General features: G+C 47.4%; 1 protein-coding gene across 1 annotated transcript in view; it reads right to left on the reverse strand.

Moving 5' to 3' along the window:
* Window positions 1-15,288, reverse strand: part of FREM1 (FRAS1 related extracellular matrix 1) — a 149,274-nt gene that overhangs the window by 99,297 nt on the left and 34,689 nt on the right. Inside the window, exons 8-12 of the mRNA XM_075558865.1 lie at window positions 13,106-13,450; window positions 12,094-12,236; window positions 4,625-4,821; window positions 2,892-2,982; window positions 1,998-2,165 (exon numbers count right to left, since the gene is read on the reverse strand). Coding sequence (XP_075414980.1) covers window positions 1,998-2,165; window positions 2,892-2,982; window positions 4,625-4,821; window positions 12,094-12,236; window positions 13,106-13,450 — 944 coding nt within the window. The remainder of the gene's footprint in view (window positions 1-1,997; window positions 2,166-2,891; window positions 2,983-4,624; window positions 4,822-12,093; window positions 12,237-13,105; window positions 13,451-15,288) is intronic.

The following is a 15,288-nucleotide window of genomic DNA, read 5'->3' on the forward strand; positions in this document are numbered from 1 at the left end:
CTTCAATTTTCATCCAAACAAGGAGAGGTAAATAGTTGCTTAGATGGGTGTTCATGAGTTTCTAAAACCCCAGTCACTATTCACCAAAATAGGACACAGAACATTGTCTTTGTAGACTATGTTATGAATGACAACCAGTCTTATTGTCGTTGAACTAAGACCCACACCTGGCCAACTGTTGTTGCCGCTAAGTTGTCTCCATAAATATGCAAAGCTGTCAGTGTTCTAAGGAGTGTACTTTGCGACATGAAGTGACTAAAGTCAGAACAAAACAACCTTAAGGAAACATTCCAAAAATGAAAAGCATACAGCTAACTTTCTTCCATTCATTGACCCTTTTCAATCTTCTTCTGGATTCAGCGTCCAGATGTCAAGGAACCCAGGTTAGCCTGACATCAAAATCCTCTTCAGGTGTCGCTCAGTGCAGCTGCCAGGCCAGACTTCACATCACCTCATGTGGAAGGAGCCTCAACTGTTTAGCTGAGGCCGTTGACGTAGCCGTCTTTCTAATGGTCTGTTCTCCGAGGTTCTCGTCCACTTGTCCTGATTCTTGTTCAAAGAACGGGGCAGCAACCACTAATGCCACGTTCATCCCACATCCTCAGAACCACGTGATGACTTCATGGGTCCGCCAAGGAAGGCCACTGTTCTCCACCATTGTGCCTCTCTCCCCAGAGCCTTGGGCTGCTTTGCATGAAAGACGTTCCCTCCACACTGCTAGGGCCAAATCATGAGCGTCTTCCAATGCCCGGCTACTTCTGGGCTGACTTTTCACACCCAGCAACAGCCGGTCTGCACACAATCTGACCAAGGGGACTCAACAAGGAGTCTAACCCATTTTCACCACAACGCACAGCACTCAGACGAGGACGTGTGAGAGAATCGAGGGCGTGTGGACAATTCTGCGTGAGTTCACTGGCTTCTACCAAAGATGGCACCTTCGGTCGTCTGCCAAGGTTACCCGTTCTGTCACAGATTGCACCCGAGCCTGTGGCCAGAGGCTCTGGCCAATGATGGAGATGATGGTGGTGAACCAGGTGACTGTGGGAACGTACGCCCCAGCGCACCGCCACCATGAGAGATGTAAACTCAGCAGGGTCAGAGCTTCCAGATTTCCGAGAGAAGCCAGAAATCTTCTGATGTCTAATGAATTTTAAGACACTGCTTAGACCCCATCAGAGCAGTTGTGTGGGTGAGGGAAGCACCTCGGACCCTGTCAGAGGCCTCTGCCTACAGCCCGGGCAGACGCAGAGAGAGTAGGAGGCACCGGCAAAGGGAATGCCTGTGCTGTCCAGAAAGAGCCCCCAGAAAGGGGTGTCTCTCCCTAGGAAGGAGACAAGTTTCTAAGAATGGGTCTTGCTACTTTCTCCTTCAACTTTCAAATAAAAGGCAGGTGGGGTGGGGGGTGGGGGTGGGAGGTGGGATGAGTGGAGAGCTGTCTGACGGGAACACGTAGGCAATGGAACATGCCCTCACTACGAATCGCAAACGCCCAAACGAGATTCACAAGGTGGCCTTGCCTTTGCAGTTCTGTGCCAATGAGAGACCAAGGCCTTAGGTTTGCATTGGGCAGTGGGTCAGAGAGGGTGGTACTTTCCATCTTAATTCATTTGGGGAAATTAAAGAGCTTCTTTGGATTACGGAACAGCATAGCCAGCCTGTGGTGAGAGCCAATAAGCCCCTCTGGTTGCTAAGAGACCCATAATTTAATCCCCTCCCTCTGATCAGCACGTGGAACTCAGCAGAAAGGAGAGGAAATGGAAGAGATTTTGAGAGAGCTTTGAAAATCATGCCAAATTCAGCCACTAGAAAATCTCATCTTTTAGATAGAAAGCCCCGTGGGAGGTGAGAGACGTCCCTCCCCCGGCTTTTGCCCGTACACTGCAGCTGGAAAAGAAAAGACGCCGTTTTAAAATAGTCTCAAGAGAAAGTTAGCATTTCCAGCCAGTCACTTTTTCTTTCTCTAAGTCTCCCTCCATCGGAAACAGTGCACGTACCTGCGGAACTTGGTTGTCCACTGGGAGAAGGGTTATGTTAAAGCAGATGCCATGCAAAACGCCACCGCGTTGGTTACTGACGGCAAGGGTGAACTGGACGTGTCGGATGCGGGGACCTATGTCTTGCATGGGCGGCATGTAAGCCACCTTCATATAGTCCACAGCGTGCTGCAAGGCAAGATGGACAGGGGCAGGGTGAGAATCAGGACCTTTCAGCGACCTGCCATGCTAACTGGTATTACACATCATCGCCAATTTCAGCTCTGTTTTACAAATCCCTTTTTATACAAATCAAGGGTGAGAGGGATAAATAGAGTGAGTAAATCCCCGTGGATCTAAATGTTTGAAGCCTCCCAAGTCTATGAAAGATAGGACACTTGCATCGCAAACCAGCTATTCGCGTGGCAACTGTTACCAGGTAGAAGCAAAACTGGCCAAGATGCTTCCTTGCCTGTACAGTAGGTAAAATAATAGTACCTACCACCCAGGGTTGACATACATAGTTACAATCTGTAATCACAATGAAGTCTCGTATGACTAACCCCAGACCACAGAGGTAGACCCTTGTGGTGTCCGTGGGCGCAGGCAGGTGGCCGGGAAGGATTTGGGATGGTAGAAGGATATCGAGTGAACTGAATTTGGTGTGACAAAAATTTATTCACTGTGTCTCCAAATCAGAACCCTGGAGTCGGCAAGAGTTGGTGGTGAATGATGACAAGATTTTGAAATCACATCCAGCTTGATCAAGCATTTTCACATAGTTGCCTCGCCCATTTCGGCAGCATTTGTGATCAAAGGTCAAAGGTCAACATTCGCGACTGTGACACTAGCAAGGACATAGCTTCTCAGAGGGCATGGAATCATGTCCGTCCAGAGCCCAGCGTGTCGTCATACCTGAGAGAATGACCTCAGCTTCAGGGATGCAGGGTTTTTGGTTAGCTTTGGTATGCTGTCCACCAGGAATAATTGCCCAGCGTCCAAATGGCTACACAAAGAGAATAAGCAAGCTCGTTTTCCAAGTAAGAAAGAAAAATTAAAGCAAATAGCTGACGAGCAAACTTCCCACACCTAAAAGACACTGCCGTGGGGAGTGGTCATAACCTCCACCTGGTGGTGGTGGTGGTGGTGGTGCCGTCGAGTTGCTCCGACCCGGAGCGACCTGATGAAAATCCAGAATGGCACTGCCTGCCCCTGCACCATCCTCACCATTCCTGACCAGATTCGGCTCCCATGCATTTGGCCTTCAGCACCTGGCACTGCTTGGGAGCTATGTGTAAGGTTTTCCATGACGACTGCCTCTGAAGTGGGCAGCCAAGGCCTTCTCTGTTGCCTGTTCTTAGTCTGGAGGCTCCGCTGACACCTGTTCACTCTGGGTGGCCCTGCCGGCGTTTGAGAGACCAGGAACATCGCTTCCAGCATCACAGCCACACCCAAGCCATCACAGTGCGACAAACTGAAAGACACCTGGTGGCCTCCATCTGACAGTCCTCTCTTTATTGCTGGTGGGGGAGCTAGACTTAAAAGGAGTCCTGCTTGCACGGTGGTTAAGCATTTGGCTGTTAACCAAAAGGCCAGTTGTTCAAACTAGCCGCTCCGAGGGAGACAGGTGTGGCAGTCTGCTTTCATAATAAAGACTGATGGCCTTGGAAACCATAGCCCTGGGGCCATGCTACTTTGTCCTACAGTCACTGGGAGTCGGAATTGTTTGGTGTTTTTGTTTTTTCAGACATAAGCCCAGTATTATCAATGTCATTGCCACCATGTCTGCTAAAAGCATGCTAGAATATTCTGCCTCAACATCGTGAATGGGAATCAGTAATCTCATCCTAAAGATGACTCCTTGTTCTGTGCGTCCATTGACACTCGCCTGCAGGATATTCATGCCACTTCTATGAACTGCGGTCAAGGACTAGGACACTATCATGGCTTACAAAACTAAAAATAACCTTCTGAGAACCTCAATCAATTTTGCCCAAAACAAAAAAAAATACAGCATTTTCTCTAGAAAAGGGGAGGTAAAAACCTTAATTCTACCTAAATCGAAGATCTCGCAAACTACTGGTCACTTATCAATCAGTATCGTTTTTGAAGAAAAGTACAGAATACATTTGAGACTCAAAAAAACCCCAAACTCACTCCCATCCACTCAATTCGGACTCAAGGTGACCCCCGTCGGACAGGAAAAACTGCTCCTGTGGGTTTGAGAAGGCAGCTCTTTATGAATGAAGAAAGTCGCATCTTTGGAGCGGCTGCGGATTTCAAACCACTAACCCTCATGGGCAGCAGCCCAACGTGTCAGCACGACGCCTCTCGGCTTCTTTTGAAACAAATCAAAAAAACCAAAACACCCAACCTCACTGCACTGAGTCGATGCCAACTCCTAGTGCCCCTACAGGGCGGGTAGAACTGCCCCTGTGGGTTTCCAAGACCATCACGCTTTATGGAGTGGAAAGGCCCATCTTGCTCCCTTGGAGACGGAAGTAAATACTACATTGTGAGCAGGCATTTGTGTCTGATTAAGCAAGGAGGACCACCACAGTACTAAATCTACTCCTCGGTTGGCATTTTCAACTGTCCAACCCCACAACCCAGCGCAGCGCTCAGCTGGCGACTTCCGGAGGACGTACCTGAGTCTAAAGGAGAAAAATGGCGGTGTTGTTACTGTGTAGAGCAGCTGGCTGTCATAGGATTCCGTATCTACAAAGTGTAGCTGCTTCCTGGTTATGTAGGCCACCTCGGTTTCCTTGACAACCAAATGCCGAGAAGCCCCGGGAGCCTCTTTTGGAAGTTGGTCGTCCACTGGAGTGATGTGAATTACCACCACCTAGAATAAAAGTATTTGCACCATGAATTTGAACCATCAAAGTTCAGGTGATGTCCAGCACCTTTACTATAGGATACAAGCAGTCCCAGGGTTCCAACAGTCTGACTTACAGACAACTCCTACTTGGCCTTGCTGCCGTGGAAATTTCCCCTCACTTTGAAACAATCGAGTCAAACCCTAGAAACTCCGTTTTAGAGTCGATGGCAACACACAGCCCACAGCCAGCGAGGACAGAGGGCACCTGTCCCACGGGGTTTCCAAAGCTGTAAGTCCGAAGGGAGCAGACTGCCGCATCTTTCATGGAGCAACCGGCAGGTTCAAATGACTGACCCTTCAATTGGGCGCCCAAGCATGTCAACCCCTGCGCCACCAGTGAATGGCCCATTGCTTGGGTCAAAGTAAGGCTGAAAAGAACCATTTGCACTCCGCCTGGCTCACCTACAAACTCTTAAGGACACTATTAGGAAAAGCGCTCACTCATGACCTGGGAACTGTGTACATGTATTGACATGATTCAGTAGTTATTAAGAGCATAAGCCAAGAATGGCATATCCTTCCTTTAATTTTAAGAATACGAGTATCGTAATAACAGATAATCTAGTTGGCGAGCCCCATAGAATGGGCAGCTAAAACACAGATTATGTTTCTGACTTTATTTTTACATTTCCATGCACTCACAACCTCTGCTGTCTTTGGAATGTCCCTCCACTCAGTCACCGATCCCAGCATGTCAAGGAACACAGCGGCTACTCCCTCCTTTTCTGTCAGAGTGTCCACTTAAAAAAGTGCCCTTTACGCTGGCCACACCTACCCCGCCCCAAGTGTGATTCCCATTATTGGCAGTCTAGCTCTGGCTCTCAGTTTTTCTTCCGTCGATTCTTACAACAGCTTTCTCCTTGTCAGCCATAATGCTAGTAGCTAATCTACTAGATTACTACTAGATTTTCACACCTCCAGGAGCCCTGGTGGAGCCGTGGTGGTGAGGTGGTTACAAGTTGACCTGAGATCTGCAAGGTGGGCAGTTCAAAACCACCAACCTCTCCTCGGGAGAAAGACGAGGATTTCATAAAGCGCTTCAGTCTCAGAAACTCACAGGGGCAGTTCTACCCTGTCCTCTAGGGTCGCTATGAGTTGGCGTTGACTCGATGGCCATGGGTGAGGAGCCATGATGGCACCATGAACACTGGGCTGCTTGCTAATCAATCACAAGGTCAGCCGTTCAAATCCACCAGCCACTCTGTGTAGGAAAAGATGAGGCTGCCTGCTCCTGTAAAGATTTATAGTTTCAGAAACTCTAGATAGAGTGACTATGAGTCAGAACCGACTCCATGACAGCAGGGTTTAGTGCCAGAGCCCTGAGGGGACAACAGTGACGTGCTCCGCTGCTACCTGAAAGGACAGGCGTTTGAGCCCACCGTGGCTCCGCAGAAGAAAGTGCTCTGTCACGTGAGGCCACTAGGAGTCACAATTCAAGGTGTTACCTTGAGAGTTCCTGTGGGACACAAGTGATTCAGTGCTCTGTGATTCCCTGAGCCACCTGGCTGCTCAAGTCCACCGAGAGGCATCTCAGAACACCTGGAGCTCTACTTCTGGAATGTCACAGCCACAGAAAACGCACTGGAGCACGTCTCTAGTCTGACACACAGACAGGAAGAACCATCCACTGGAGTTCAGTTGATAGCCATGGCGGTCTCAATTTTTTAGTGTTCTCTTTAAAAACCTACGGATCAAACCAAGTCATTCACCATCTCCATAATGAAGAAGTCAAGCCAATGACCCAGGAGTTCCATTGTTGTTCTGGGTAGGCACTGCCAAGTTGGTTCTGAATGACCCATAGAGACCCAATGCACAACCACCTGATCCTGTAAAATCCTTACCACCATTGTCATGTGTGAGCCCATCATTGCAGCCATTGGCTGCTAACCCAAAGCTTGGTGGCTTGAGTCTGAATGCACCAGCAGCTTTCGAGGGTCCGTCTCCTTTATTTGCAAAGTGAAGCCCAATACCAGCCACCTCACGGGGTTTTCAGGAGGCTCAGGTATCTCCATCCATGTAGGGAAGATACCTGGCACGTAGTAGGAGTTCAGCAGGTAAGTGAAGATGCTTCGTGGGAGAAAAGATCTGATCTGTTTCTTGTCAAGATGGCAACCTGGAAACCACCATTGGGAGGCTGTGCTGGGTCACCTGGGTCGAGATGAGTCAGAAATCAACTGGACGGCACCCGCCAACCTGGGTCTGAGCACAGTCTCCCCTGTGAAGGCATTCTTACCCTGGTTTTGATGGATTCTAACGTCACAGAAGCACCAGTCAGCCTCGCCTCTTTTTAACAGTGTCCCCACAACACCCAACTTACAAAACGAAGCAAATTCCTTTTGAAATTGAAGTGCAGAAGCCACACGTACAGTCTGGCTAAATGTTTGCTATGGTGCAGAAGACTCTGGACCATCGGCAATGGCAGCTACAAGCCGCTCTCCGGGGTGGATCACGTAACCTGTGTGTCAGCGCAATGGCCCTTACCCTGATTTGATATCAGGATCAAACGAATGGCCAGAACGACAGTGAGGACTGCAGTGAGCACTTCACTCGATCCCCGTCCTCTCCTTCCATTCATTTTACCAACGCAGACATACAGCATGCTTACTGCTCCATTATGAAGCATTCTCACCATTAAAAACTAAAGCCAGCTATCCAAGAAAGGCACACAATGGCAGTCGTTTCTCCAGGCTCCTGGAGTCTGTGTCACATTTCCCCCCTCTTCCAGTTACAGTATTTTGCTAATCTACAAAGTTCAGAAATTCTCTCTGGGACCGCCCAGCCACAGTGTGGATCAGTGAGGCTCCACTTAATTGAAAAACTGAATTTAATAAGGAAACAATAGTTATTGTGCCTTCAAAGAGACCGTTTTCTATGCTAATTTATTCTCCAATGCGTTCTTTGTGTAGAAAGAATGTTTAGGCGTGCTTTTTTATACCCCTACAGCAAATCTTGGTGGGCACATTTTTCAACATGCTTTATGACCGTCTGAGTTGATGTGGCTTTACATGTTTATGCATGTTCAAGCAGTTCTTGTGTGTGTGGCTGTAGATGAGAAAAAATACCCCATTTTGCCCAATTCCACAGAGGAATAAAGTATTCTCAATGTCCTCAAATGTGTCGTAACATAGGCATTAAACACCAGCTCCCAGACAAGCAGATGAACGTTAGTGTTCCAACCACAGTCTTGCCTCCCTGCCCCCCTCCTCGCCCCCCTGCAAAGCAACCTGTGGTCACTTGAACCTGTCAACAGACTTGTAGGGGTTCTGAATATAAAGCTATGAAACAGGGTACCAAATTGGAACCTTCAGAATCAAGCTCATAAAAGGATACCGGGCTCGATGGTGGCCAACTTCAGTGACTAGGCCAAGGTTCTTGAGCCCTTGTCTGCCCTGAGCGCTGATTCCTACCTGCTCTTCCAGATCCGTCACTCCCTTTAAGACCATCCAGTGCCATTTCTCAACCCCCAGAAATTAGTTCCAATGCTAGGTTTGCCCGCCACCCCACAGGCTGGTCAGACTTCCTGCCACCATGGGTCCCAGAGTGCCTGCTCACTCGTGGAGCTTTGGATGGCTCCCTCTCCACTTCTCTTGCAGGTCTTGGCATCTTCCTGCGCCTCCCCTCCAAGTCCTCACCCTCTCTCTGTTTCTCTCTCATCCTTATGGCCTGCGCCCCACTTCACTTTTAACATTACTCTCTCCCGGTTGAAGGGCTCTTAAGATCTTAGACTCTCTAAAGGCCTCTATCATGTAGATTGGAAGAGAAACTATCTGGCCAAAGCCAATCAAACAGTGAGGCTTAACTTCATGACCATCATGGTAAGCAAGATGGGAAGAAGAGGGACAGTTTCATACTGACAATTAGGCATCTTAGTGCTGTGGGTGCATTTCACCGTGGAGGATGCAGATGGGAAATATGAGGGAGAGTGAGGGGTACTTCCTCTGTATGCAAGCTCCTTCCTGCTTTAATTAGATTGGTGGCCCCCTAGCAAAATCCTGTGTCCGCTTCTGTGAAAAGGAGTGCCTGACCAACCAGCACCCCGCCATGGGATCCCGACTGCCCCATAGCAATGCTATGGGAACAGCTCCAGAGAATACTGAGGGGTGGAGCCTGAGGTTAACCTCTGGAAAACCATCAACCTTCTCCTCAGAAAACCTGCCATCAAGTCATCTTCTTATATTTACCTCATCTGAACTTTCAGTTGAAGAGTTGGAAGTTACAGATTTGTTGAATATTTTAAATATACTTTTATTTTTAGGGCAGGATTAGATGCTTGTCCAGATTGAGGATCATTTAAGTCCTCTGAGTTTCTAAAGCAGCACCCTTTTTACAACATAAAATGCTTGCAAATGCACACAAACACTGATGTGTTGGTATATCCACATTAGTCCCCGGAATCTCAGGGGAATGAACGTTACATCTGTTGTCTACCCAAGTTCACTCACTCTTTTCTACTCCCAACCAAATGTTTGAGTCATCTCATTTCTCCTAGTTTGAATACATGTTAAAAGACCCGGAATTCGTTTGTGGGGAAACAGATAGTTCTGAAAGGTTTGACTCTTGAGTTCCGTATCAAGATCTAAAGATACAGAGATGAATAATCCAGGGTTCTGGGATTCAAGGAGCTCAGAGTTGAACCAATAAACTCTATAACAGCCTCACACTACAGTAAGTTAAATAGCAGAGGCAGATACAGAAAGGTACATCCTAGGCAAGCGAAGCCAGTCCAGGAGGTTGTGCAATGGGGGCATCTGAGAAGGATTCTATGTAGCTGAGAACAAGTCCACAGTCCAGAAAGGAGAACAATTAAGGCTGCCAAAAATTTTAGAAAGACAGAATGGGTGGGTGGGGGAGGCAGAATACCCCAGATGAATTCTACCAAACATACTGCTATGATGTCAACAGATTTCAATTGTCTCCAATGAACAACAGATGTATTTTGAAGAGCCTCTGTGAGATCCTGAGAATAATGTAGCCCAGAACGGATAGTGGGAGGGGGCAGTAGAAGAGACCGAGTTAGCTGGTGAGACTGATTATGCAGATGTGAGGGGGCCTCAAAAAGTTCGTGGGAAAATCCTATTTTGTTTTCCTTCTGTTTTCAACAACATTTTAGAAGCCCCCTTGTATGAGAAAGAGAAGGAGTCAGGAATGACTTTAGAGTAGCGGTTCTCAACTTATGGGTCGAGACCCCTTTGGGGGCTCTAATGACCCTTTCACAGGGGTCGCCTGATTCATAACAGTAGCAAAATTACAGTTACGAAGTAGCAATGAGAATAATTTTATGGTGGGGGTTCACCACAACATGAGGAATTTTATTAAAGGGCCGAGGCATTAGGAAAGTTGAGAATCACTGCTTTAGAGTCTCCCTACAGTAGTGTCTTGTCCAAGGTTTTTGGCCATGGTGAACTTGAAATGCTAGTAAGACATCTGTGACAAGATGTCAGATACAGCAGTGGATTCAACAGTCTGAGCTGGAGAAATATGGATGCACACCAAAAAGTGGAATCTGGAGGAGGGCGGAGACACCTGAGAAACTGGTGGGCACTGGGAATGGAGGAGTGCCATGCTCGGGACAAGGGAAGGGGAGGCCAGAAACACTGAGACTGGTGGGGACGGAAGGGGAGGGATCTGAGGGGACGTGGGAGGCTGAGGGAGCCGGGGAGCCAGGGAGATGAGACTGAGTGCTGGGGGCGATTCTGAAGGGTGTGGGTGAGAGGGGGTGGGAGGCCGGGAAGAGATGTGAGACTGAGGGAGCGGTGGGGATGGCAAGGGAGACTAAAAGGAGGGGGGGAAAGTGGAACCTGAAGACAGAGCAAAGTTGTCAAACTCCCTCTCTGAGCCCACATTACTACGAAGAGAGCAGAGAAAAATGCAATTGTGATTTCATCATCGGAAATGAACACATAATTGTAGAGTTCAGTCAGTTTCGATAAAGTCTTCGTTACCACGGCCTTTTATTATAAAGGAATTAGGTCTTTATACTTGTTTGTATTAAAATGTGATCTATAAGGCATGTAATAATCCAAGAGCGCAGGAAGCAAAGTCCTGGGCTATCCATTTTTCAAAAAGTCAGCTAAAAGTGACATGTATTCTAGACAGAAACATAAATCAGTCTGAACAGATACAACAGAAGATGGAAATAAATTGTTGACATTTGGGATATCAAATCCACCAAGATCTATTCTAGATATGGGAGATTCACCTAAAGTGGGATTGTTACTTATAAAGGAGTGGGCTTGTTAGTCAGTAAGCAGATGGGCAGTCTTTCTCGTGCATTCTCCATCAGCTCATTCATCATCCGTAACACGGGCGAGTCACTTCCCTCAGTCTCTGGGCTCTCTGACATCATTCTTCCTAATCAGCCCCTTCTGTTATCTTCATCTTGGCACACAGATGAATTTCAATCACCTATGCATTGGGTAATGCCCCTGACAGTGACGTTTTCAAGAGACAGTATGTAATCGATAGGACATGTGTTGTAAGCAGTCACTATAGAGCAGGCTTGAGGTTTTCCTGAGTCCCTACACATGCTACTTTCTAAGATCATAGGTGGAAAGGGCCTAATAAAAAGCACTGTGCATCGCAGGCGATCACTTAATGTCAGCTCTATTTTTCCCACCACCTTCCCTATAAGAGGCCTCGGTCATCCAGCTTCTACATGGACCCTGTTTGTGTAATTCCTGCCTGAGAACATTGGTTTGCACCCATTTTCAAAATCTGTGCATCTACATGATCTCCTCAAGTGGTAGTAAGACCAACAGTTCTTCAAAAACATCTGAAACAACACAAGAGCGTTGAGTACTTGCCCTTGGGCAGAAAACTCTCAGCACTTTTTATGTTTTCCACAGAGAGGAAACTGAGGCACAGGAGTATTAAACAGTGTCGTGTTCAGGAGAGAAACACAGGGGGTCTAATTCTAGAGCCTATGTTTGCGTGATTGAAGTCAACCACTTCCTATCAGATGAATTTGTGTTGTCTGGAATTAATGAGGTGAGCAGATTTTGTGAGTTGTTCTAACAGGCGCCCAGTGTAAATAATCTGGGCAGCACTACCTACAAGGAAAAAACATTAAAACTCTCGGGGGAAAGTAGCATTCAAGTAGTCCCATTACAAAGAAATCGACCAAATTCTGCTGAAGTCTTTGCTTTTCAAATCCTGACTCTCGACATTGGTTTTCATGGAGTTTCTAGTAACAGCTTGCACAAGACTTTGGGAGTGTATGCAAAGGTGGTCTCTCACCTGAGGCACTGAAAGGTTTGGAGGTTCATGACTATCCCACAGGACCAATTCAAAAGAATCTTCAAAGATTTCGCCACCAAAATGCCGGTAGTAAATGATCCCGTTAAACAGATCCCTCTGAAGGAAGCCAGGAACAGGGTAGCCTGCTGGGTGACAAGCACCACATAGTAAGATTCTCCTAGAAGTTCAACGATGATAACATTGACATTGAACTTCTCTCTGAAAGTCTTCTCTATCCAGTAGGTTGTATATACTCGGGGATACTTTTTTTATTTTTGAGAATTTAGATGCAAAAATCTCCAGAAAAATAAAATTCATTTATAAGGGTTTTAGGAACACAGAAAATAGAATGATCAGCTGGTTCAGTTTGCTTTTTATTTTTTACATGTTTATTGGCATGTAATCCACCTATCATATAATTCAGTGGTATACTTGAGGGTTCTTTAAGAAACACTTTTATCAAACACTTATAAATAGCACAACTATTTTAATGTTCCAACTGTCTTCACGTGTATAAATACTGAATTTGAAAAAAAAAATTAAGTCCTATTTCGGATAGACAATCCTACCAATGACTTAATCCCTACTTAGCAAACTTAGTAACATATCTACTTTAAAGAGTGATTATTAAATGATTGTAATATAATATAAAAAAATATTATTCATGAAATTGCTTCATCCAGGATCTAGAATAGGCCAAACATGCGCTTTCAGGCCCAGTTGCTCGATCATCTTTCTTGGACTACTTCGTAGTGATGGCTACCTTGAGGGGACCAGCTCTGGAACTTTCTAGATCTATTGGATCTATCAAGTTGGGCCTATCAAGTTAACTCCTGTAAAGCTCAGGCTCCCCACCAATAAAAGGAGGTATAAATAATATTTTACCTCACAAAATTAATATCCACCATAGCACAGATTCTGACACCATGTCAGCAAACCCAGAGTGTGCATAAAAAGTTCTCAAGAAAAGAAGACATTGCATTCAAAATCTCCTTAGGGAGCTGGGACTTACCTAGCAGCCCTGGCCCAGGCTTCTTCATGATCTCTCCCGCCCGCGGGGGGGTCGTGATGTTGAAGAAGATGTAGTCATCACTGGAGTCCATGTCGGAAGCTCTCAGCACGGAGCCCTGGATCCGGACAGTCTGCCCCTCCTCCAGCTCAATCACAACGTTGGTGATGAGGAATGGGGGGCTATCATCCTTGGGTAAGATGTGGATGGGAAATTTATGACGGATGCTATGCTGGCCGTCAAATATCCTGAAGACCACAAAGTCTGCGGTGGAATCGCTGTCGTCGTGATGATATCGAACCACGCCCGCCTGGAGATCGGCCACAGTGAAGAGAAATCCCTTCCCCCCTAATGGAGAGAGCGCAGCAGAGGGAGCTGATTCAATGAGGGAGCCCGGAGGGAGCAGCTGGGGGGTGGGGAGAGCGCCCCCTTGAGGAGAGGGATGCCCATGCTTCCCTCACCTGAGAAACAACGGCCTGTAGCTGCCCCTGGGTTTTGAATACTGGGTCTAACATTGCTTAGTTGTGCCGACTCAGACAGGGTGTTTCATTAATCGAGATTCATCTCTAAGATAGAGATGCTCTTGTTGTTAGCGGCCTTTGAGTTGGTCCCACCACAGTGAACCCTTGCACAGCAGAACAAATGCCACTTGGTCGTGCGCCGTCCCCACAGCCAGTTAAGCCACACAACGGTCTGTGGCACACGTTCGGAAGGAGATCGCAAGGCCCTGCTACGTCATCTGTGTCTGGAAGCTCTGCTAACATGTGCTGACATCACGGCACACATAAGCTTCCAGTGACGGATAGTGACTGTGCATAAAGTGCAAAAAGAAACTCAAACCAGATTCATTTTTTTAAAAATTAAGTGTTCTGGCAACACAAGAGGAGAGAATTCTACCCAGAAACCACCTTTCCCACTGACTACTGGGGAGTCTTTTCTGACTCATCCTGACCCTATCGGGCTAAAGAGTAGACCTGCCCCATGGTGTTTTCCAAGGATACACATCTTTCTGGAAGCAGACCGCCCCATCTTCCTCCCACAGAGCAGTGGGTGGGTTGGAATCACCACCTTTCGGTCAACAGTCATCACTTAACCACCAGGGCGTCTATGAAGCACAATAACCAAAAATCCGGACGCACTGCTACCGCGTCGATTCCGACGGCTACCATGACCCAGTGAGGATGCAAGCACTTCGACAGTAGTAAAAGGGTGACTACTCTCGAACGCATTCTCCTTCTCCATGACAGCACTGCGGGAGGAAGAGTCTGCGCTGCGCTCTCAAACCAGTAGCTTTCACACCAGCGGAAAAGTTGTTTGAAATGCAAGTCTAGTCAATTCCCACACACAGTGACCCTATCATAGGGCAGAGGACAAAAGCCACTCAAGGTTTCCTAGGCTGACCCCTTGACAGGAGCAGCTCGGCAGGCCTGTCCTTACCCACTGAGCCACCGGGGCACCTTGGGGCCCCATCCTAACCTACTGAAATAGAAACTCTAATGGGAGTCTGGTGATCTGCTCCATCCAGCGCTCCAGATGATTCCAGTCCATGCCAGCGCCTAAAAGCTTAGCTCTATCAGTCAGCATGGGTTCACCTACCAGCTCTGCCATTTTCTGTTCACGTGATTTTAAGTAGTTTAGCTGAGTGCCTCAAAGTGTGAGAGTCTCCACTTGTAAAACAAGGATACTAACGACACCTCTCTCCATGAAGTTGGCATGAGGTGATGGAGGCAGAATGCGCCTGGCACAAAGCAAAGCGAGCAATTGTTTAATAAGGTGTTAGAAGCGCTTTCCGCCTCCTCCAAGCCCACACGGCATTCGGTTCCCACTCCGTACTTCATTTCTTCAGTACCAGTAAGCATTTCTTCACTTTTTGCACAAAGCATTAGAATAGCTGCAGAATCAATGACTAGATGCTAGTGCGATGGCCACGGCTGGTTACTTGCCCAGAAGGCCCTTTCAGCGTCTTCCTCACTACCAGAATCGCAGCTTTGTCTGGGATAGCAATCGGAATCGTCGAGCACTACGCTTCCCAGACTCCTTTGTGCCTTGCACCCAGGAAAGCCACGTGACACAGTGTTGGCCAGAGAATTTTCATCGTCTCTTCTGCCTTCCTGCCTCAAAGGCCGATGTCGGAAGTATATGCACCTTATGACCAGCAGCAGGGGGAAAAAGGAATTTGTTGGCAT

The sequence above is a fragment of the Tenrec ecaudatus genome, chromosome 10, assembly GCF_050624435.1.
Source record: "Tenrec ecaudatus isolate mTenEca1 chromosome 10, mTenEca1.hap1, whole genome shotgun sequence".
In the NCBI taxonomy this organism is placed as follows: Eukaryota; Metazoa; Chordata; class Mammalia; order Afrosoricida; family Tenrecidae; genus Tenrec; species Tenrec ecaudatus.